The sequence below is a fragment of the Portunus trituberculatus genome, chromosome 48, assembly GCF_017591435.1.
Source record: "Portunus trituberculatus isolate SZX2019 chromosome 48, ASM1759143v1, whole genome shotgun sequence".
Classification (NCBI taxonomy): Eukaryota; Metazoa; Arthropoda; class Malacostraca; order Decapoda; family Portunidae; genus Portunus; species Portunus trituberculatus.
This window is the reverse complement of record NC_059302.1, coordinates 10423425-10448424: the sequence shown is the minus strand read 5'-3', so window position 1 is coordinate 10448424 and position 25000 is coordinate 10423425. Positions and strand designations below refer to the sequence as shown.

Below are 25000 nucleotides of genomic sequence, written 5' to 3'. Positions count from 1 at the left end.
AGTACCTGATTGTCTTATAGAACAGGTGTTGGTGGTATTAGTGTGGGGTAGCTCTCTCTCTCTCTCTCTCTCTCTCTCTCTCTCTCTCTCTCTGTTACCAAGTGTGTAGGAGATAAATGTGATGGAAATTCTTGTGATAACTTTAAATTCATGATGGGTTGTGGCCAGCTTTACTCTCTCTCTCTCTCTCTTTTTCCTGTGTTGCTATCAAGTGTGTGAGGAATATGCGAGTTTAAAATCCTTGCGCTAACTTCACTTCATGATAGGTTACACACTGCCTGCTAGTTTGTACTAGGTAAATACACACAGTCTGCATGGACCACCTTCATTACTTTCACCATCCATTCTCCACACACACACACACACACACACACACACACACACACACACACACACACCAGGGGCAGGATTGAAGCAGGTTCCAGTAGCACACTTCACTTCAGTGGTCTGGATGTGTTCTTACTAAACACTAATGCCACTCTTATTACTACTATGTGTAAGCTTGAATGTGTTTTGTTTGACTTTACTTTAGGTGATACATATATTTTTCTTTTATTCTTTCAAGTGGAATACATAGCTACTACTTTTTTTTTTTATCACATTTTTAACTTTTTCTTACTACTCGATCAATTTATGTGTTTGAATTTTGGAAAGTTTTCAAAAGTTATGCGTATTCTAATCTTAGTCTTGATCTTTTATTCTCATTGCCAAGTTGTGTGTGTATCTACTTGTTTATATCTATTTACACAAACATTGCATGTGTATTTATTGTTAGCAGTCACTATTTCTTTTTATGTAAGAGTTGGAAAACCGGCAAAGGGCAACACGATTAAACAAAAAAGGCCTACTTAGATGCCAGACCCCAAAAAAAGGTCCAATAAGAGTTAAATAAGAGAAAGGGATAAATGTCTTGAAACCTCCCTCTTAAACTAATTGAGGTCATAGGTAGATGGAGGTAGAGAAGCAGGCAGGGAGTTCCAGACTTACTGACTTTGCTTGTGTTGCCTCAGAAAATGTCCTTGTATGTTATGAATCGCTTACCAGGTTACCAGGTTTTTTTTGTGTGTGTGTGTGTGTGTGTGAGAGAGAGAGAGAGAGAGAGAGAGAGAGAGAGAGAGAGAGAGAGAGAGAGAGAGAGAGAGAGAGAGAGAGAGAGAGAGAGAGAGAGAGAGAGAGAGAGAGAGAGAGAGAGAGAGAGAGAATTTTATATTTTTTACCACACAAAACCGACAAACACAAAACATTTACAATCACTCAGAAAAAAAAGGCTAAAAAAGTATAGGTTTCCTCAATACCTGACCAGTACAACATTGAGGTATGGCTGGGGAAACACAAGGAAACACAAACGAAAGCAAAGAGTAGAAGTTTGCATGATTTCTGACAGTAATATTTCCATCACCCAGGTTAGGTTAGGTTACGTTAGTTAAAGGTAAGGTAAGGTAACGCAAGGTAAGGCAAGGTTAGCTTAGGTTAGTTAAGTAAAAGTAAAGAGTAAAAGCTTGTAAGATTTCTGACAGTAATATTCCCATCACTCAGATAAGGTTAGGTTAGGTTACGTTAGTTAAAGATAAGGTAAGGTTAGGTTAGGTCAATTGAAGGAAAGCAAAGAGAAGAAGCTTGCATGATTTCTGACAAAGCAATAATTCCATTGTCCAGAACTCTTTTTTTTTTTTTTTATCTACGTGCTTACTTTTTTTCGCCTCATAATTCACTGTAACCACTTTCCTCCCCTCACACTGCTTGTCCTCTTGTCTGAGTGTGTGAAGGTTTATGTTGAGTATATGTTTTTCTTGCATCCAACCTCTGTTAGGCATGAAGGAGACCAGTCAAGGGCACACAAAAAAATGGAGAAAAAAGTGAGAAAAGAATCTGCTTTGCCACTCATGAGGAAAGAAGAGAAGTAAAGGAAGACAGTTCAAAATATGTACAGGCAAATGAGAGAGAGAGAGAGAGAGAGAGAGAGAGAGAGAGAGAGAGAGAGAGAGAGAGAGAGAGAGAGAGAGAGAGAGAGAGAGAGAGAGAGAGAGAGAGAGAGAGAGAGAGAGAGAGAGAGAGAGAGAGAGAAATAGTTGAGAAAAAAAAAAAAAAAAAAAAAAAAAAAAAAAAATGCTATTTTCCCACACACGAGAAAAATAAGTAAAAGAAGAGAGAAATTTACAGATGAAATTTATGCTTGGTGGATCTAGTGTTAAAAAGCAGAGACAAAATAAACTGCCATACAAGAACCATAAAAACACCCTTGAAAACTCCCACTATGTAACTCCCACTGCTGTGATAAATAAAAACAGAAAAACTCACGTAATTTCCACAACAACTGCACAAGAATTGACGAAAGAAAATCCCACCCTAACCATCTGAAACACTAACTTCCATTTAAGAGCCTTTTACAAGTAGAACGATTATAAAGAAAAACAATTGAAGACTACCAGAAATGAAATACAAGATTTCTACAACAATCACAAAAACACAGAAGAAGAAGAAGAAGAAGAAGAAGAAGAAGAAGAAGAAGAAGAAGAAGAAGAAGGAAGAAGAAGAAGAAGAAGAAGAAGAAGAAGAAGAAGAAGAAGAAGAAGAAGAAGAAGAAGAAGAAGAAGAAGAAGAAGAAGAAGAAGAAGAAGAAGAAGAAGAAGAAGAAGAAGAAGAAGAAGAAGAATAGGAAGAAGAAGAATAGGAAGAAGAAGAAAGAAGAAGAAGAAGAAGAAGAAGAAGAATAAGAAGAACAACAACAACAAGAACAAGAAGAAGAATAGGAAGAAGAACAAGAAGAAAAGATAAAAGATAAAAGAAAAGGAAAAAGAAGAAAACAAGAAGAAAAAAATCTAGTAACTTCCATAACACATATAGCTACACACGAGGAACAAAAAGAAATAACAAAAAAACACCAATAACTAACACAAAAAAACACCATTAAAAAATGTTAACTTCCACAATGTAGGTACTCACAAGGAACACAAGGAAACATCCCTTAAAAACACCATTAACAAACACAAATCCCTCCATAGGAATTGCAAAAGTGCGCGTGCACACACACACACAAAAAAAAAAATAAATAAAATAAATAAATAAATAACACCCACACAAGGAGAGAGAGAGAGAGAGAGAGAGAGAGAGAGAGAGAGAGAGAGAGAGAGAGAGAGAGAGAGAGAGAGAGAGAGAGAGAGAGAGAGAGAGAGAGAGAGAGAGAGAGTAAAAAGCCTGCTAGAAGTGTGTAGGTGCAAGAAGACAGTGTGGTGGGTGGAGAGCATGACCCAGGGGAAGGCAGCAGCAAGGTGGTAGCCCTGACCCTCATGTGCAGCTACTAGTGGCTGAGCATGGCAGGGATAAGGGCGCTGGGAATCTCTCACCACGCTAATGTTGTTCCCATATAACATGAAGTGTGATACTGTTTTTTGCTTTTTTTTTTTAATACTTATAAAACATGGATGTAGTGTAATTTTTTTTTTTCCTCTTATTGTTCTTTCCTATTTTTTGTGGTTTATATTTATTTTTTTCCTCAGCAAAAATCAAAGTTAATTTTTCTCTAAAGAATGTAGTAGTAAGAAACTATAATGCTCCCCTTTCCCCAACAGAACATAAGTGAACTGTAAAGAAGTCATAACGCTCTTTCCCACCAAACAACTATAATGCAATCATGTTTCCTTCCTTTTCCACAGAGCATGAACAGTGAAATTTTCTTTAAATGACAAAGTGACAAGAAGACATAAGGTGGAGAGAATGAGAGAGGAAGAGGAGTGAAAATTGAGGAAGGAGGAATGAAAAGAGCAAAGAGCAGTGAAAGAATGAAAGAGGGAAGAAGTGAAAAATGAGGAAAGGAATGAAGAGAGAAAGGAAGTGGTAGAGTGAATGAGGAAAAAAAAATGGAGAAAATAAGAGGAAGAGTGGAACATACAAAAGAGAAGAGGAATGAAGAGGAAAGAGAATGAGTGAAGGAGAGAATGCAAGAGAATATAGATGCAGTATGTATAAACTTTCCTTATATTTGTTTTGTTTTGCTTGTTTCTTGGTATTTATTGGACTTACTTGAAAAGTAATTACAAGACCCAGAGAAAAGCACGCATAACATTCTTGAATATGAAAAAACACATGTATAAAAAACACTAAACATTTCCACAGCTTAACAAAAAATTAGCAATCATTAGGATATGATTAGCACATATTAATTTCTCTCACTCACACTCACACACACACACACACACACTCAGGGAAGATGAGTCATTGGGTCAAACATGAGGGTAAAACATGCGGGATGATAGGTCATTGGGTCACACTGGATGCAGGATAGATCACTGGGGTCACATGTAAGATAGGCCATAGAGATCACACAGGAGGAAGGACAGATTATAGGGGTCACAGGTCACACAGGGGAAGGATGGGTTGCAGGGTCACACACAAGGGGCACTCACCGGGAAGGGGTGTGAGTTGGGTCTGCACTGGAGTATGGCACGCGCTGTCATCTTGGCCTCAGTGAGGGGGGGACCACCCACAGCGGGTGGGACCAGCGTGCGCACACCCACAATGTTCACCATCAACCCTGAGCCGCTGGGGGGAGGGGGACCACGACTAGGCAGCGGCGGAGGTGATGGACAACAGTGGCGGTGGTGTGGTCTAGTGGTCAGCTACACGGGCTCCCTGGCCGCCCCCTGCCCCTGCCCCTCACGCAGACTGGCCAGGTCAGGGGCGGTGCACATGCCTGCCCTCACACACCATCACGCACCATCACACTGCACCCGTGTGGTGTCTCACCTCACACTTCACTCTCCCCTCTCCTGTCCACCCACACACCTGGCACTGAGTGGCAGGGCAGGGGTGCCACCTCCACCTGTCGCTGGCACAACACTTGCCTTGCCTCGCCGTGCCACAACACAACACTGGTCGGTATCTGTGTTTCAATTCGAGATGTCTCACTGAATGGCTAATTGGTTTCCACACCACCAATTTGGTAAAGGGTGGAGCACTGCACACACACACACGCACTCACACACACAACACACTGGTTTCCTTCACGCACGCACCCTTTGGTTTCTCGATGTAAGTCTGAAAATAAAGAGAATACAACTGTTAAACCAGAACATCATCACAAAGCAGACACATTAAAAATACTACAATTATATAAAAATACCGAGGCTAAGCTTAACACAGGTGATGCTATAAAGAATGCCTCATTACTTTTCAAAAGGATAACAAGAGAAGGGAAAAAAAAAAAACTAAAAAAGAAAAAACAATTTAGAATCTGACACATGCAAATACCAACACCATCAAGCTTATTTTCTTCTATCCCGGGTATCAATTAAAGTTCAGTCAAGGTCAACAGTAATAAAAGCAGTAAAAAATATATGATAAATAAATGAATAAATAAAAATAAAATACACAAAACAAATAAAGTCAACTAAGTCCAAGTTACACATTCCCTGCCTATCAGCCTTAACAGCAAGCAGCAGTCAGCTCAGGTCAACACCCACTTGAAGCCAGCCCAAACACAGCCAAAGCCAACCCCACACCCACACACAGGACATGAAATATCTGTTGGCATAGGAATTCTGGCCGTAAGAAATATTTAGGTCTAATCTCAAACATTTCACCACCTCGTCTCATATTCCTATCATATGCTGAAGTGGAAGTTACTTAAGACACTGTGCAATGCTTTCATGATTCTGATAGTTCAGGTGTTATGTATTGTCAATGACAAACACAAGCTGAATTACAGTTGCCTTTCAAAATAAGCCTGAAAATGTAACAAACTTCAACAAAGTGAGAGTGAAGCTGAAGCTGTGAGTGATAATTTCATGATCCTACAGAGAGTTTAGCATATCAATGAGAAAAGACACTCATGAGAAGCCAGCAAATTAGCCTTAAAAATATTCTTTAAAGAACCAAAGCATTTCATATGAACAAAATGAAGTGAGTGAAAGGGAACCTCATGTTTGTTGTAGTAATGGGGGGAGGCTCAGGGAGGGAGGGCAGCACTGCACACACATACATATCCCTAAAGCCTTGGAGTGGGTGCCTCGTCTCGGCTCCCCATCTTTAAAGGAAATGAGTGGCAGCTTGTGTTATATTATTGACAGTCTCAATCTATCCAATTGTGCACCAGTCTCGTCTCTTATCGGCATTTGTCTCGTGTGACCTTAGAGGGTTTTGTAAATGCAATGTAAAAATAAATAAATAAAATAACTAAATAAATAAAAAATAAATAAATAAATAAATAAATATAAATAAATAAATAAACAAATAAGAAAAGGTAAAAAAAGAAAGGAAAAAGTCTCAGGTAGTTTATATATTTGGTTGAGATTATGTGAAGACTTTGCTATTAACCCTTCAATACCGGGACACATTTTAACCGTAAGATTTGTGCATGATTAGACCATTTTTCTTACATCAGGAAGGGCCTGTGGAGGTCAGAAGATTTGTAACCATAATCTTCAATATTCTACTCCCTCACATGAATTTCTGAAGCTGTATAAAATCACTAAATAGTAAGCAGAATGAATATGGAAATGTGTCAAGGTACAGAGGAGGTTAGTGTATTTTTTCTCTTTCATTTGAGGGATTCTGGATAAGGGCAAACAAAAGAGGAAAAAAATACATTGTTTAGTAAATACAACCCGAATAAAAGCCTTTGGAAACTTATAAATCTGATTTGAGACTACATGAAACTATCACTACTACTATTTTTTCATGTGAGAGAGAGAGAGAGAGAGAGAGAGAGAGAGAGAGAGAGAGAGAGAGAGAGAGAGAGAGAGAGAGAGAGAGAGAGAGAGAGAGAGAGAGAGAGAGAGAAAGCCCAGTAGTGTCACAGGAATACAAAAACCAGTCTAAAAACAGGAAGGTTTGTATGGCAAGGATGGTCTGGATTACCTAAACAGACTTGTGACAGAAGGATTTGTTTTAACACCACCTACACCACCACTGTTACTACTACCACTACTACTACAACTAATAATACAGTTCCTGAAGCTAACTACTACTACTACTACTACTGCTTTTCCTACTCTCACAATTACTACTAATAAAAAAGGCAATTTGACATAGCACATACTAACTCAATATATGTAACACAATTTAGTGGATAACTTCTCTGAGTTAACCCACAAATCTGTGGAAACTAGGTCTAACTTAAAAATCTTATGAAGCAACTCATTTCTCAGGCAATACAATTATTCAGAGTGCACTGATAAAAAGATGGAACAGGTGGTGGTATACTTTCTTGCTGTGTGTGTGTGTGTGTGTGTGTGTGTGTGTGTGTGTGTGTGTGTGTGTGTGTGTGTGTGTGTGTGTGTGTGTGTGTGTGTGTGTGTTCACCTCGGTTATCTGCTGGTCACCCAACCAGTCTTTCCCATTACAAAGCGAGCTCATAGACCGATATTCGGGTAGGACTGAGACCACAACACACTCCACACATCGGGAAAGTGAGGCCACAACCCCTCGAGTTACATCCTGTACCTATTTACTGCTAGGTGAACAGGGGCCACACACTAAGAGGCTTGCCCATTTGCCTCGCCGCCCCAGGACTCGAACCCGGCCCTCTCGATTGTGAGTCGAGCGTGCTAACCACTACACTACACGATGTGTATGTGTGTATTTACCTAGTTGGTGTAATGTGTGTGTGTGTGTGTGTGTGTGTGTGTGTGTGTGTGTGTGTGTGTGTGTGTGTGTGTGTGTGTGTGTGTGTGTGTCGTTAAGCGTGACAGGTGACAGGTGAATGATGTCTTCCAATCCTTCAATACAATAATAGCCTCAGCACAATGGCAGGATGTAAATAGTTAAGAGCCCCTTTAATTATAGCACACGCATGCAAGCGACACCTTTTCCCTGCCGCCCAGCCCTGCCTGTGTCTTCAGTCTCTGTCTTTCTCCCTCCCTTCCTTGCCAAGTCTGCACACTACATACACAAATACTAGGAGTAGGATTTAAAATGTGAATATACAACTTTAATCTCATCCTCTTTTCTATTTTTTTTTTTGCAAGTTGATAAAAAAAAATATTCAGAATAGACTAGGGAAAAAACTGACCATATCTTTTCTTTCAGTCAATAAAATAACTGCATAATATTGTGCAAAAAGACTGAAAATAAAAGAAAAACTGAATGAACTACTCTTATTATTTTCTTCATCCTTTCTTCCTTTAAAATCTCAAAGCAGTTCAGAAACTTTGAAAATCAGACTTAAAAACACAAAACTATCACCTTTACCTTCTCTGTCTGTCTGTCTGTCTGTCTGTCTATCTGTCTGTCTGTCTCTCTCTCTCTCTCTCTCTCTCTCTCTCTCTCCCTAACCCCCATTTATTAATATTAACCCTGAAATCTCTCTCTCTCTCTCTCTCTCTCTCTCTCTCTCCCCACTTATTAATATTAATCCTGAAATCTCTCTCTCTCTCTCTCACATAAAAAAACAGTTGTAGTGATAGTTTCATGTAGTCTCAAGTCAGATTTATAAGTTTCGAAAGGCTTTTATTTGGGATGTATTTACTAAAAACCGCCTCACTCTTTCTTGAACACAGAGACACAGCCAGGCATCAACACTAATAAGAACAACTAGTCACTCTGCAACACCAACCTGCCCCATCAGCCACAAACACTCCCTCCTCAGTGCCAGGACACACTGAGCAGGAACACACTTCAAAGGCCAACCAAGACACACTGACACACACTTCTACACTTCTGCATCACATACCCAAATGTTTACATCACACAGTAAAATTTTCCTAGACACCACCTGGGCGTACATACCAATATTTTCTCTCTCTCTCTGACACATTCATAGACCGATCTTTGGGTAGGACTGCGCGCACGTGTGTGTGTGTGAGAGAGAGAGAGAGAGAGAGAGAGAGAGAGAGAGAGAGAGAGAGAGAGAGAGAGAGAGAGAGAGAGAGAGAGAGAGAGAGAGAGAGAGAGAGAGAGAGAGAGAGAATCAGTCTATTGCCACTCTACTCAAATGTTAAAAAGTTAAGTAAACACAACAGTCTTTAGTTAAGATTAAATATTTTCCATGGTGAATGTTGACCAAAAAAACAGATACACCTCAAACTCACGAAGACTCAAAGTTCTTAGCAAGCATCACATAAAAAAACAATTATATATGTTTTTCATAGTCATTAACTAATCTTGGACTAAACACATAAGTAAGTAGTAGTGGTGGTGGTGGTGGTGGTGGTGGTGGTGGTGGCAGTTGTTGTTTAGTGACAAAAATGTGTAATGAAAAATAATTAGTGTGCTGCTTTTTTTTCTTCAAGGGTAATGCTGAATCCAAAGCAAGGATTATAATAAAAAAAAAAAAAAAATGTATATAAAATGCACTTACAGACACAGACACACACAAAATCTTAGCATCAAACAAACCACACACCATCTTTTAAAAGCTCTAAGTAATAATAATACAAAAATAATAAAGAAAATAAAAAACACCATTACTCACCCCTCGTAGCAAACACAACCCAAACAACTCTTTACACCAAATAACCCAAAGAAAACACCACCAGAACCACCCATCCCTCCCACTAGCACTGACTGACACACACACAACACTCAAAACACAACTTAATCAACTGCACAAAAACAGGAAACCAGCAAACGCCTCACTAGTACATACAACCACACACGAATTACTTAACCCCTTCAGTACCATGGTGTGTTTTCATATTCATCCTGGTTACTATTTAGCAATTTTATACAGCTTCAGAAACACATGTTGGGATTAGAATAGTAAAGACTGGCCATTAACCCCCTTCAGTACTGGAATGCACTTGTATCATGAATTTCTGGTGTTGATTAGACGATCCTATTTACATCAGCAAGGGTCTATGGAGGTCAGGAGATTAACGGCCAGTCTTCACTATTTCAATCCACCACATATGTCTCTGAAGCTGTATAAAATCACCAAATAGTAAGTATAATGAATATGAAAATACATCACGGCACTGAAGGGGGTTAATCTTTTGATCACATAAACCCTTCTTAATGCAAATAAAATTGTCTAATCATACCCAAAAAAATCATGATAAAAATGCATCTCAGTACTGAACGGGCTAAACTGAGACTTCTTACTGAGAGACAGAAGACATACAAACAGACAACTCAAGGATAGATACAAGATAAGATAATACAAGCCATGCACACCCCAACAGGCCCCATGTGTCAGTGTTCCCTCTGAGGGGTGATGGGGTGAGGGGTGAGAAGGAAGGAAGCCCCCCAGATGACAGCCAGGTGAGCAGGGAGGCAGGGAAGGGATTAGGATCGGATTACTAATGGGGGAGGTCTCTTTAGTGTATCCCAGATCGCTAGTCAGGGTAAAAATATTCAGATGGTGTGATGGAGTTAGTGTGTGTGTGGGGGGGGAGAGAGGTACCAAGTGTTTAAGTGTTTATATTTACAAGCAGCTTACTCTCAGCTTCCTTCATTTTATGTGCTTACATGAGTCAAGAAAACATTTATCCATCTATCTATCTCTTAACCTCTTCAGCACTGGGATGCAGTTTTACCTTGAGTTTTGGGTGTGATTAGATGATTATATTGACATTAGGAAGGGTCTGTGGAGGTCAAAAGATTACTGGCCAGTCTTTACTATTCTAATCCCAACATAAGTTTCTGAAGCTGTATAAAATCCCCAAATAGTAACCAGAGTAAGTATGAAGATGTTTCATGGTACTGAACAGGTTAAGTGTCTTTGCTAGCTTCCCTTGTTTTCTTATGTTTGTATGCCATAGTAAAAAAAAAAAAAACTATCAATCTCTTAGTGTCTGTCTGCTTCCTTGTTTACTTAAATTCTTACACCATGGCCAAAAAAACATTTATCTATATTTCTAAGTGTCTCTACATATCCCTTGTTGTCCTATACAATTCCTAAGCCACATTAGTCTTGTTTCTGTCACTCATGTCTATCCAGTCCCTTTTTCTCAGTTTGTGTATTTAAAGTTGCTCCTTATAAAGCTTCTTGATCTGGAGTGTTTTCATTTTGCTTATGCATAGTCTGTCCAAATGCAGCAAAAATAGCAAGAAAAAGAAAAATGACTACTACTGAAAATGCACATCCCAGAAGAGAATTGTACAAAAAAAATAAAACAAACAAATAAAATAAAAATAAAATTAACAATAATCAATACATATAAAATTATAATAAACATGTAAAAAATAAAAGAAAATAAATAAGATCCAAAACTCTAAGAAGTAAATTGGATACAGGTGTTAGAGAGAGAGAGAGAGAGAGAGAGAGAGAGAGAGAGAGAGAGAGAGAGAGAGAGAGAGAGAGAGAGAGAGAGAGAGAGAGAGAGAGAGAGAGAGAGCATGCAAACACTTGGGGAACATTTAAGAAGTAAAAGAGATGGTGAAAATGATGACAAGTGTGTGTGTGTGTGTGTGTGTGTGTGTGTGTGTGTGTGTGTGTGTGTGTGTGTGTGTGTGTGTGTGTGTGTGTGTGTGTGTGTGTGTGTGTGTGTGTGTGTGTCTTAGTGAGAGTCACAACAATCATACATGTGGGAGAGGAAAGGAGGAAAGGATAAGGCAGGAAATTTCATTGTGGTTTCTCATTTTTTTCCTGAAAACAGTTGTTACTAAGACTAAGACTGCTGCATCTATTCTTGAATGTAGTACGTAGTAATAGTGATGGTGGTGTAACAGAAAAAAAAAGCTTGGAAAGACTATCTCTTCAATGTGCATGAGAGAGAGAGAGAGAGAGAGAGAGAGAGAGAGAGAGAGAGAGAGAGAGAGAGAGAGAGAGAGAGAGAGAGAGAGAGAGAGTGTGTGCAAAAACAAACTACTTAAATACATGACAAACAAAATATAAAAAACAAAAATTTTTGAAGAGAAAGATCAAATTCCCTGGAAAAAAAAAAAAAACTTCCAATGAGAGAAAAACATGAGTAAAAATGAGAAAAGTTACTAATAATAGACAGTAAAAGCCATAATTAAACCAAACCACTGAAGAACAAGGAGGAAGAACAGGCAACGATGGACACAAGAGGCTCCAATCAACACACGACAATAACTGGCTAATACATGTGGAGGGCTGAGTGAGACCAGCATGATGGAGAGAGAGAGAGTCGGGCTGCTGAGTGAGAGGGGAGTGATAAGGGTGAGTGAGAGGTGAGAGCATTTCCTGCCTCTCACATCACATCCACACACTCACCATACGAATTGATGGAGGTGTGTTCTGTCTGACTAAGGTGCTCAAGTAGGATCAGGATTGCTACAAGGTTACTGAAGAAATTTGCTGAAGGTAAGGGATGCAACAAGGGAGAAAGAAGATATATTTGGTCAAGATAATGGATAAAGAAGAAATGTTTGCTCTAAATAAGGGTTGACAGAAGGGAGATAAAAGAAATGTTTGGTCAAGATAAGGGATGCAATAAAGATAAAGAAGAAAGGTTTGGTCAAAATAAGGGATCCAATAAGGATAAAGAGGAAATGTTTGATAGAGATAAGAGATGTAATAAGGATAAAGAATACACATTTGGTCAAGATAAGGGATGCAAAGAGGATACAGAAGAGATATTTGTTCAAGATACAGGTTGCAATAAGGGAGATACAGAAGAAATATTTTGAATTTATCAGTAAAGGGGAGGCAAAATAATGGTCAAAGCTTGTATTGATATGAGACTGGAATAAACTGGTCCTGAAATAAGTGAAATAGATATCCTTGGAGTTCTTCACTAGGAAAAACAGAAGAGATTAAAAAGACTGATAAGTGATTCTCAGAGAAGAGGTATAAACAGGTTTCCAGATAAGTGGTAGATATGTGGATTAGACAAGATCTTTAGTCATTTATCAGGATAGGACCCAAATAACAGATTAGACCTTAGTGAGGGTGGCTTTTAAGGTGATACGGAGAAAAAGATGATGATGAGAAAAAAGAAAAGAACAAGAAAAGCAAAAGAAAAGATGAAAAAGAAAAAGGAAAAGAATAAGGAAAATAAAAAGGAATAAAATAAGAAAAAGAAATAAAGAAAAGAAGAAAGTAAAGAAAAAATAAAGACGAAAAATATACTAACTAAACTATGCAACAACCCCTGCCTAAAAAAAAAAAAAAAAAAAAAAAAAAAAAACCCACCACTGGATAGCACTAAACAAACAATCAATCCCAAGCTGACACCCTGTAGCAGTAGTACTTTCCCCACCACTGAGACACAAGCAGGTGACACAAAGCTGCACCTGGCAGGGAAGGGACCACACAACAAAGACAGGTAGGTGACATGGGACAGGTGATTCATTAGGTAAGGTATTCAGGGCAGCAGTACTCAGGGTTTGAGTTAGGGAGGGACAGGTGGAAAGTTGTGATCTGTAGGGGGGTTTACATGGAGTTATAGGTAAAAGTAAGGTCCGTATTCAGACATGCTCTGCTTTCTCACCACGACTAATTTCCAAGACCACAGAGACGAATAGCGGGGTTTTCAAGAGCGCTTCTCCAGTTAATAATGTAGAAATCTTGTCAGTCTGCCTCTAGAACTGTAAAAACACCTTAAAAATGCTCTGCTCTTTTACTACAACTATTTTCCAAGACCACAGATATGAATAGCGGGATTTTCAAGAGTGTTTCTCCAGTTAATAATGTAGAAATCTTGTTAATCTGCCTCAAGAACCATAAAAACACCTTGAAAAAACTTAAGTAAATTTAGATGAAGCCTTTTGAAATCGTGGAGGTGAAGCATAGAAGTGTTTGAGAATACAAGCCTAAATGTTATGAGGTAAGAGGTGGAGACAGGTGACTAATAAGTAAGGTTTAATAGGGTAGTAAGTGGTAACATGAAGAATAAGTGGAAAATAGTGTATTATAGCAATGTTTGGGTATAGGTACAAGGTGAGCTTAGATTGGACAGGTGGAAAGAGTAATCGACAGGTAAGGTAAAGTTTGGATACAGTTTAAATAGGACAGTGAGGTTATAGGAGATAAGCGAAGGTGAATGAGTGATAGGTAAGGTGGAGGGTATAGTTAAGTAAGACAGGTAAAGGTAAAGTAATAGGGGGCAGGTGGAAAGAAGTGAGTGACAGGTAAGGTATGTGACAGGTGACAGGTAACAGGAGAGGCAAGTGCAGCAGGAACAGGTTAGAACAGGTCCAAATGACTTGATTGTCTATTCATAAGTATGGTTTGATATTCATAACTAAGCAAGGGGAAGTAAATGATCCAAGGGTAAGCTGAGCAAGATTATTGTTTGATAGGTAAAGAAAAGAGCTGGTTAAGGCGGTTTATCTGTACATTCAGAAGTTTCATATCAGTAGTTGTAGAATTTTTTTTCTTTTAATAATTTTTCTTTTCTTTTATTTCTTTTATTTATTTATTTATTATCTTTTTTAGAGGTCTATAAAAGATAGATGCAAAAGTGACTTCAGCAATGTTAAGGTTTTGGTGCCTCTTCTCTGTTTGCCTTTCTCATCACACCAGCAACAACTCCAAGGAACTCTCCAAAAGCTGTAAGGTTCTGTGAGCCACATATCAATCCAAGAACCCTTCATGATGCAATGCTATTCAATTCACAGGTCTCAAGATGCAAAGTTATTTAATCTACGGTCATAGAAACTAAAATGATTCCACTTGCAAGTTAGTGAGACCAAAGTTATCTAACTCATAAGTCACAGAAAACAAGTTATTTCATTAACAAGCAATTTCACAAGAGGTCATACCCCATACAGGTCACACACACACACACACACACACACACTCTAGCCCAGTCAGCACAGCACAGGAAAGGCAGTCTCGTGGACCACATTACAGTACAAACACAAAGGAAGGCTAGGAGGGTGACCGAGTATAAACAGGCAGCTCACATATCAAAATATAAAAGCTAATAATTTGATCTAATGTAATTGGATACACAGGTGGGAAAAAGATAAGTTTCATAAAAAATTAAGGCATTATAATCCTTTAGTCCTCATATGATTAGTTCATTAGTATCACCTGTCATTTCCACCAGCATAACAGATGTATTGTGTGGAGCGGCAGGAACTCAGGGCGGTGATAATGAATTTCTCTATTAAACGCCAACGAATGAGGTGATGGAAGAGCGAGGCAGGCAAGTAACAGGTGATGGAGGCAGGAAAAACACTGGTCAGATAAGCCACACACACACACACACACACACACACACACACACACACACACACACAGACCAGTAGTTGCCAGGTATACAGGATAAGAGTATGAGGGTAAAGAGAGGTATATAAAGTCATATCTAAAGGTCACATTGCCAAGTCACTGTTTGCTGTTAATTCTTAAGTTTTGTCTCCTCTCATTCCTAAGTAACTGTCTGCCTTAATTCCAGTTTTTTCTCTCAGTTTTCTTTCTGCTGTTAATTCTGCATGTTTTGTCTCCTTTTGCTTCTTCAAATAACTGTCTGCCTTTTTTTTTATCCCTTCTCTTAGTTGTTTGTTTGCTGTTAATTCTTACTGTTTTGTCTCCTCCTGTTCTTCCTTTAAGTTAATTAACTCTGTCCTAATTCTAGCTTCTTCTCCCCTTCTCTTAGTTCTTTACAATATAAATGAGTAAAAAGTAATAAATAAACAAAAGAAAAAGTAAATAGATAAATAGCAATTGAAAAAATAAAACAAGTGCAAGTATCCACACTGACACTAAATATGTATGTATGACAGGATGCAGGACGGTCCACATCATCACCACACGTCAGCCAGGATGCAACAACAATAACAACATAAGAAGCAGAACATAAGAACATAAGGAGAGGAAATTTGCAAGAGGCTGTCTGGCCTACATGTGGCAATTCCCTGTATAAAAAAAAGCTACCTAATTCCATCTATCACCCCAATCCATAAATCTATCTAACCTTCTTTTAAAGCTCCCTAATGACTCAGCACTGACTACATGACCACTGAGTCTGTTCCACTCATCAAACACTGTCTGAAAACCAGTTTCCTCTTCTAAACCTGTATTTCTCAAGCTTAAACCTATTACTTTTGGTTCTGTCCCTGTGGTGTTCCTCTTACTGTGCTACACTATGCAGGATGCCAGAGTCTTCTCTTAAACCAAGACTCAATTATGAAGTGATCACCCCATTGTAAGTATAATTAGAGAGCATTCCTTAGTATGCTTCCCTCATAAGTGGTAATTTTCTTCAATTAATATTTCATCAGTTACTCTTGAAAATTACTTGGTATGGGATGGACACCATGACCACCTCCACACTGCAGTTTTTGATAACCTCTTATCTCTGTTGTGATTTGATTAGGTTATCATGATGACCTAACAAAAACTAAACTAACCTTGCTATTTGTGGTCACTTAGCTACACCTGATGTTACTACCCTACCTCAAACAATAGAAAAAAAAAAAAAATAATCAAGTGAATAAAAAAAATAAATGAAATAAGAAAAGAAAATATGCATTGTTAGCAAAATGTGAGGAAAAAAAAAAAAAAAGTGATCTAGATGGCAAGTGAAAAATGACAAGCACCAGCAGTCAGAACATGGCAAGTGGAAAGAGGTCATACCAGCATCACTATTAATTCAGGCTCAATATTCTTCCATGTGATTCAAAATAGTCCAAGAGACATCAGTACATCTACAGTAATACAGGAGCAGTGGTGGGTTCTCAGTCACTCCCTTTGTGAATGGTAACACACTTTATGCAAGGGGGGAAATAGCTAAGGCCAAGAAAAATGTTTAAAAAGGCCACTTTGATGCCAGTCCCCAAGTAGGTCAGAGATGCTCAAGTGAAAAGTACTTGGAAATGAAGCCTGCCTCTCTCTCTCTCTCTCTCTCTCCTTCTAATTAGACTTTAGACCAATCATGTATAATAAAACAATTAAAATAAAACTAATAGAAAAAAATTATTACACAGATAAAGAACAAACAGATAAAATTTTGATGACATGGAAAGAATACATATCCTTTAACAAATATCCCATCCAGAACAATGAAAATAAAACACATGAATGAATGAATAAATGGATAAAGAAAAGTATTCAGCATTTAGAGAATAAGAGGACCAGACACCTATCAAAAAATCTCTCATTACTTTGCCTCTGCACTACAACAAAAGAGCACAATCATTTCAAGACCACACCCTCTCTTCTCTCCTTGCACACTAAAGTCACCACAGTCAACAGTGAACACAAGATCAGCAGCTCACCATGTCACCTTCCCAGTCACACGAGCACATCACCATGGTAAACTCTGGTATACTGTGGTAAACTCCCTGCTTGCTTCTGTGTGTCCATCTTCCTATGACCTAAACTCATTTCACAGGGAGATTTCAAGACATTTATCCAATTCTTTTTGGTTTACTCTCTCAGACTTGCTTGGGAACTGGCATCTAAGTGGACATTTCTTGTTTAATCTTTATTGCTCTTGCCCATATTTTCCCTATTACATAAAAATAAAATGACAAAAACACTAACTTCCCTTTATATACTGAGTCCCTTCACACTTCCCACCTTCATACCTAGACACACATAAGATAAAACTAACCCCTTCAGTAACAAGATGCATTTTTCACATTCTATTTACTATTTAGTGATTTTATGCAGCTTCAGAAACTTATGTGGAGATCAAAATAGTGAAGACTGTGGCCATTAATCTTCTGATTTCTATAGACCCTTCATAATGTCAATAAAATTGTCTAATCATACCTAAACCTCAAGGTGAAAATGTGGCCCAGTGCAATAAACACTTTCATAGCATGGTCCTTCATTATTCATATGGTCCTTGTGCATAAATTTCTTGCTTCTTTAGTGAATTGTAGAAGTTTATGAGGTTTCCAAGGCAGTTTTTCATGATTCTAGTGATAATTTGAAGAGAAAGAGTAGAGGCAAATAAGGGAAGCTGCAAGAAGCTGCTATGTCTACACATGGCAGTCAGTCGTTACATGAAAATGATCAGCTTCATCTATCAATTAAAGTGCAAAAGAAGTTTGTCAAGGGCACATATATCAGAGAGAGAGAGAGAGAGAGAGAGAGAGAGAGAGAGAGAGAGAGAGAGAGAGAGAGAGAGAGAGAGAGAGAGAGAGAGAGAGAGAAATATTTTATCACCTTTCCCCAAATTTCATCTAAGTATATATCAAGCCAGGAATCTTACATGGGTACCAGACACACACACACACACACACACACACACACACACACACAAATATACCCCTGAGTAGCACCCCAAAGCACTTCCCGGACCTTTGGCATACATATATACATAGAAGAATGGCCAATATAGCAGTGATCTGGTGTACCTGTGAGTTTGGGCTCACCTGTCTACTGCTAACGAATGGCAAGGTAAGGCAGCCAACCAGGTGAGTCAATCTCCATATATTCCTTCACCATGTGCTATGTGACTTGTCTTTGGTATCTGGTGTTCAATTATTGCCCAGTGTTCATCTTGGTGACTTATTCAATTTTTTTTTTTTTTTTTGTGGGGAGGGGGTGGCACTGTAAGTACATTATTTTGTGTGTGTGTGTGTATGTGTATGTTGGTAGCTTATATTCTTCATTGTTGATCTATATTTTTTCTCTACTGTACTCATAATGTGTTAATTCCTTTCTCCATCTTGTACAGCTGTATCTTGCTTCAGTGTTTTGTGGTGTGTACTGTTTGCTGTTAGTGTTTGTTCTATTCACCTCTATTCCTTTCTCCATCTTGCCTATGTGCTGCTGTGTGGTGTGTACTGTTTGCTGTTAGTGTTTGTTCTATTCACCTCTATTCCTTTCCCCATCTTGCTTCTGTGTTTTGTGGTGTGTACCGTGTGCTGTTAGTGTTCGTTCTGTTCATCTCTATTCCTTTCTCCATCTTGTACCGCTGTATCTTGCCTCTGTGCTGATGTGTGCTGTTAGTCCTTATTCTATTCACCTCTATTCCTTTCTTCGTTTTGTACAGCCTGAGTCTTGCTTCTGTGGTGCTTTGTGGTGTATACTCTATGCTGTTACTGTTTGTTATGTACTTCACTATTTTTTCTAAGCTATATTTCATGGTGTATTGTATCTATAATGCCTTTTTATTCCTTGCTTTGTCACTTGCCTTGTGTTATTCTAAGCTACCTGGCATTTCTTTACATCTATTCACTGTCACTTTTTTTTTCCTAGCTACATTTTGTGGTGTATTGTATCTCTATTATCTTTTATTCCTTCCTTTGTCACTTGGATTGTGTTATTCTTAGCTACCTGGCATTTCCTTATATCTTTTTTTACCATTCCTATTTATTTTCCATACTATATTTCATGAGGAATTTTATCCTTTCTTGTATTTTATTCCTTCCTCCATCACTATCTTGCTGCTATTCTTTATTATTCAATCTAGCATTTCTTTATTATATACTATAATTTTTTTTACTGTATAACCTCTATTTTTTGCAAGCTATATTTTGTATCCTATTCCATTCCTTTCACTTATATTCCTTCATTCATTATACTACAACACAGTCCCTTGCCTCTATTTATATTTACCTATTTATCTATTTTATGATGGAGGAGAACTGCATCAAGTAACCCTCCAACACCTTAAGCCCTTGAGTAGCATGGCAGGTTTCCATATTCATTCTGGTTACTATTAGATTTTATACAGCTTCAGAAACTTATGAGGGGATTAAAATAGTGAAGACTGTGGCCATTCTTCTGCCCTCCATAGACCCTTCCTAATGTCAATAAAATGGCCTAATCATACACAAAACTGAAGGCAAAAATGTGTCCCAGTATTGACAGGGTTAATATACATTTACCTTTATTAATACACAGCACGCATATCTTTGTATAAATGTATGGGGTTTTATGGGTAAAGGAGTTATTTTGGGTACCTGTTACCTGGAAAGACCCACCCATGTGAGGTAAAGGTAGTTAAGTAATTGACAACACAAGACACCTGTCAATATTCATATCTATTATGTCACCTTTCACTAACACAAGACAGGAAGGTGTAACATGGACTGGTAGGAAGTGTGATGGAATAACCAGATCCCAGGAAGTAATTTTATCAGGGGAGACTAATGAAAGGCAAGGTTAGGCAAGATAATGTGGGGAGATGAGGTTAGGTTAGGTAAAGTAAGACAAGGTGAGGTGAGGTGAGGTCAGGTCAGGTAAAGTAAGGTAGGTGAGGTGAGGTATGGTTAAGTGGGGTGAGGTGAGGTGAGGTATGGTTAAGTGGGGTGAGGTGAGGTTAGATAAAGATGATGGAGGGTAAAATAAGGTTAGGCAGGATAGGGGGAGGTGAGGTAAGGTAAGGTCAAAGTAAGACAAGGACATAAGAAACAAAATACATAAAACAAGACAAGGACAAATCAAGAAAGTGACAAAACACACGACAAGATACAAGGAAGAAAAGACAGGACAAGCAAAACAAAATGAAACAAAGGAAAGCCAAACAAAACACTAAAAAACAGTCAACACACACACACACACCTTTCTTCACCACATCCCGCGTCCACCAGCCAGCCAGCCAGCCACTGATAACGAAAGGGTTTCCAAACAGTAAGATAACAAAAACTGGACACATTCTTACGTTTATCAGTTCACCTTCACTTTCCCATCCCAACCCTCCCTTGCCCAAACACAAACGTGAAGCAGAGGAGACGCTGTTCAAGTAATGAGAGCAATAATTTGGCTGGAGAAAGAAAAAAATAACGGGTTATGTATATTTCAATTCAAAGATGCCAGTTTTTATGTATCCTGTATTACGTGTATGTCATTTTGTGTGTTTTCTTTTATTTTGTTGTTTGAATGAAAGGATATGAATAATTATCTTGTCTTCAATATATCGACGTGTACTACCTGTTTCTTTATGTATATTTAAATGGCTCTATGTTATTTTTATCATTCAATTTAGTGCATTTTTTCTTAGTTGTAGTTATTAGTGAAGGCAATGGCCCGGTATCACTTCCTAATCCCCTTGTACGGTATTTGAAAATCGTTAAGTCTCAAACGTTAATTAATTCAGTACCTGTCCATTCACACCTTTACCTGCTCCTCCTCCTCCTCCTCTTCCTTCCTCCGCCCGCCGCCTCCTCATCTTAACACGTCATTTAAACTAAACACCAAGGTAAAAAATAAAATAAAAGTCCTAACCTGCAACCGTTAAATCCCGGCTTATCCCCTCCCCACCTCTCTAGTAATACAAAATACACACACACACACACACACAAAATAAAATAAATAAATAAATAAATAAATCACCTGTCACTTATCATTATTTATTTGGTTATTATTATCTAGTATCTTTTGTTTGCCATTCATAATCCACCCTGGCCCGCCCTTACGGTCACAGAGCTCAAAGGTCAATTTCAAACAGGAATTAGCGAGTGACAGAAGAAAAATCCGTCTTATTATTAAAACATATTTCGGTAAGGGACAGTTTCGCGCCATTTCTATCCTTATTTCATGGGTTTTGAGGGTTATTGCGGGCGTGTGTGGGATAATGTTGAGGGTGGGAGTGCGTGGGGATGGGTCAATACTGCCTTACCAGTGATCGCCTTGTGTTTATCGAGGAAAAAGCCCAGCCGCCTCTACCTCTACGTCCTCACTCCGCCATCTTGCGATCACTACTGAGCTTCTGAGGTGAGTCAAATGGAGATCTAATGTTTGGGTGTTTTCTCTCTTTGCTTTAAATATAGTTTTTATCTGTTATATTTTTACTTTTTTAAATGTTAAATTCATGCAGCTTCAGTTGATTTAGAAATGTTGTAATAATGATGAAAAATATAGAGGTAAGTCAAATGAAAATTTATAATCCAGAGGGTTTCTGCCTTTGTTTTACATTTAGTTATTACATATTGATGTTAAACTTTGTAAGGTATTTAACTTATGTAGGTGTGGTTGCCTAGAAATACAGCAATGATTGTGACAGAGAAACCATAAAAAGTCAAATTAAGATCTAACGTCTAGGTGATTATAGTATCTGCTAAAAATGTGTTGCCATTTATTGGTTTTCTCTTTATCAAAATCTCATAATTATCTTGGAGTTTTGTAATAAGGTACACAATTTCAATTCAAAGGAGGGAAAGGACATTCAAATAATGAGCAACCATAGGTTCTCAAAAACATCTTGATATACTAAAGCTATAGTTTCTGTTGCTGCTATATATTTCATGTCTATAGAACTTTCAGATTTGCATATTACTATATCTTAAGAAATACACAAGAACTGAAGGAGAAAAAAGAGAAAGTGATAACCCAAATGACAGTCTAGGTAGGTAGTATTTGAAGGATAAACTGTAGCCTACCTACCTAAGTAAATACAGCAAAAACAAAATTAATATAAATTATCTAGCTATCTAATCATTGTTGGCGAAATGAAGGATAAACTACAGCAAAGACATATATTATTTAGTAATCTAATCAGTTGCAGAAATACATCTCGATAAAAACAGTTTCCTGGAATGATTAAAGTAGAGACAGAAAATGTTCGAACAAGCTGTTTGGTGATAAGTACCGGAGATGAAAACACTCACTTACATTAAAAGATCTGAATTACAGACATATCTTAACTTTCTGGATATACTCAACAAAAGTTCCAATATTGTAAAGTACATGAGGAGAGAAACATCATATATTAATAATTCTTCTGTCATTATATTTTCTAATGGAAGACACTTGTTAGCTTCCTGAAAATACTCAGCGATAGTCACAATAATTTACGGACACTTGAAATATAGGGAATTATTATTACTCCCTTATTCTCCCATGTTCTCATTACATATTGCCTTAATTGATTCTGTAATAACATTTGAAGTTAAGATTAACTTTTTCACAAGAAATAATGGAAGTTAAAATTATCATGGTATCCCTTTGAAGTATAGTTTTCTTACACATCGTAGAAATTATGTATAACTTCGCTAAATCAATGCAAAGGTATTACATCTATCCTAAAACATTACTCTCTTTACTACAAACTCTTAAATGATTTGGTATTTGGTAATACAATAATAGCCTCACATTCTCCATTTTGTTTCCGTATGTCTAAGTAAGGATCTATTACAGTATCCTGGATAAATATAATATTGAAAAGTATCGGTAACAGCGAAAAGGTGATAGCCAGATTGAAAAAAAAAAAAAAAAACGTACGTAATAAGGGATCTTCAATATGACTTCTATAGAGTGTAAAAAGAGAAATACGCATACTTGAGAGAGAGAGAGAGAGAGAGAGAGAGAGAGAGAGAGAGAGAGAGAGAGAGAGAGAGAGAGAGATTGTGTATATGAAAAAAAATAAATAAATATAAAAACAAATAGTGAGAAGGGAAATGGAAAGATGAATCAAGCGTATTGAAGAAACCACGTACTATGAGAGACAGAGAAGGAAGTGAAAATGAAGAAACTAAGCTAACAAATATAACAAGAAAATCCACAAGAAAAATAAGAACACCAGGCCTTGCACATGGCAGCCTCTATGAAAACAACCTACCTTGCATTTTACACATAAATCCGTTTAGTATATGAATTAATGAATAAATGAGACACAGAAACTTAATCATTAGTTTATTTCCCCCCATACACGTTCAGTACACATTACAAACCCACTACTGAGATCAAGGGCCGTAATCTGAAACACTACTCTCTCTCACCATGTCAATTTTCTAAAGCCACACAGATATCAAAGGTTCTCAGGCCTATTTTCCTTCTTAGTAATGTATAGAAATCTCGGTAATATGTCACTACAATATATAAAACAAGACTTAAACCTAAAGCCACACAAATATTAAAGGTTCTCAAGCCTATTTTCCTTCTTAGTAATGTAAAGGAGTCTCGGTAATATGTCACTACAATCTCAAAACTTCGTGTAACTTTAACTAGAGGCTTTGGAAGTTGGTGGAGGTGCTGGGTAAGTCCTTCAGATGTGGTGCCGAGACGTGTCACATCTGCCTCACGTATTCTAAAACGCTGTGGGTTCTCATAAGGATTAGTTTCAGATCTCTATTTACTCAGATTTGAAGGGTTATTGAAGTTTCTCGGCTGTGTTTTTGTTTACTAATGCAGGGTGATTGTTAACCCCTTCAGTACCATGACGAGTTTCCATATTCATTCTGCTTACTATTCAGTGATTTCATACAGCTTCAGAAACTTATGTGGGGGATTAGAATAGTGAAGACTGGCCATTAACCTTTTGACCTTCACAGACCCTTCCTAATGTAAATAAAATCGTCTACTAGTCACACCAAAAATGCGTCCTACTTCTGAAGGTGCTAAACTGTCATTAAAATCATGAAAACATCTTTGAAAACCCTAATAAATCTCACTAAAACCTGTTAACAATAGAGATAAGGACTGTAATTTCAAATACCATACATATAATTAGATTTATAGAATTTAAGGCTTTTCCAAGGGCGTGTTTCCAGTTAAAAAATGTAGAATAATGACCAAACCATCACTTAAATAACGACAACACCCATGAAAACTATAATACATATATTACGTTATGAAGGAACTAAAACATCTGAGAACACAAAATTAGGCGGAACACAAGACTCTGTATACCTTATGCCCGTCTTCAGAAACGCCTTGCTCTCTTACCGCACCACCACGGTTTTCCGAGGCCATAGAGGCGACTAACCGGGTTTTCAATACAAATTTTCCTTATAGCAATCGATAAATCATGCCAGTCCATCACCGAAACCATAAAAATACCCTTAAAAACATGAACATCTTCAACTAAAGCCCCTGGAAAGTAGTGATGGCGAGAGAGCAAAACGTTTAAGAATACTGGCCTTTGTTTTGTACCATTCCACACCAAACATCAAAGCTAAAAAAGGGTTCTAATGTATAATCTTAAGTCTACGTATAAGATAGGATTGTGTCCAGTCTTAGTTAATGACTATACTGGTTAATACTGTATAGTTGCATGACTTGACTAGACGGTAATGCTAGGAAAAAGTAAATAGAATAAGATTATCAGTGGATTATTCGACAACTATGATAATTAAGTGAAATTAATACCTGGTTACATATTCTGCCATTTCTAGTGCTAGTCTTCCCTTCAACATTCAAAACACCAAAACAATATTTGTCTAAATACAGATGATGGAGAATATTTAGTTAGATTTGTCTTTTCAAGCTACCAAAGAAACAGTTTTAAAAGATAAGGCTACAAAATTATTAAAG

General features: G+C 37.7%; 1 protein-coding gene across 3 annotated transcripts in view; it reads right to left on the bottom strand.

Moving 5' to 3' along the window:
* LOC123498396 (sarcolemmal membrane-associated protein-like) overlaps positions 1 to 20332 on the bottom strand; it is a 123560-nt gene extending 103228 nt beyond the window's left edge. For all 3 annotated transcript variants that reach the window (XM_045245503.1, XM_045245502.1, XM_045245504.1), the window contains exons 1-2: positions 20312 to 20332; positions 4404 to 5034 (exon numbers count right to left, since the gene is read on the bottom strand). In XM_045245503.1, the coding sequence (XP_045101438.1) occupies positions 4404 to 4526 (123 nt within the window). In that variant the 5' untranslated portion in view covers positions 4527 to 5034; positions 20312 to 20332. The remainder of the gene's footprint in view (positions 1 to 4403; positions 5035 to 20311) is intronic.
* Between the last annotated feature and the right edge of the window lie 4668 nt (positions 20333 to 25000).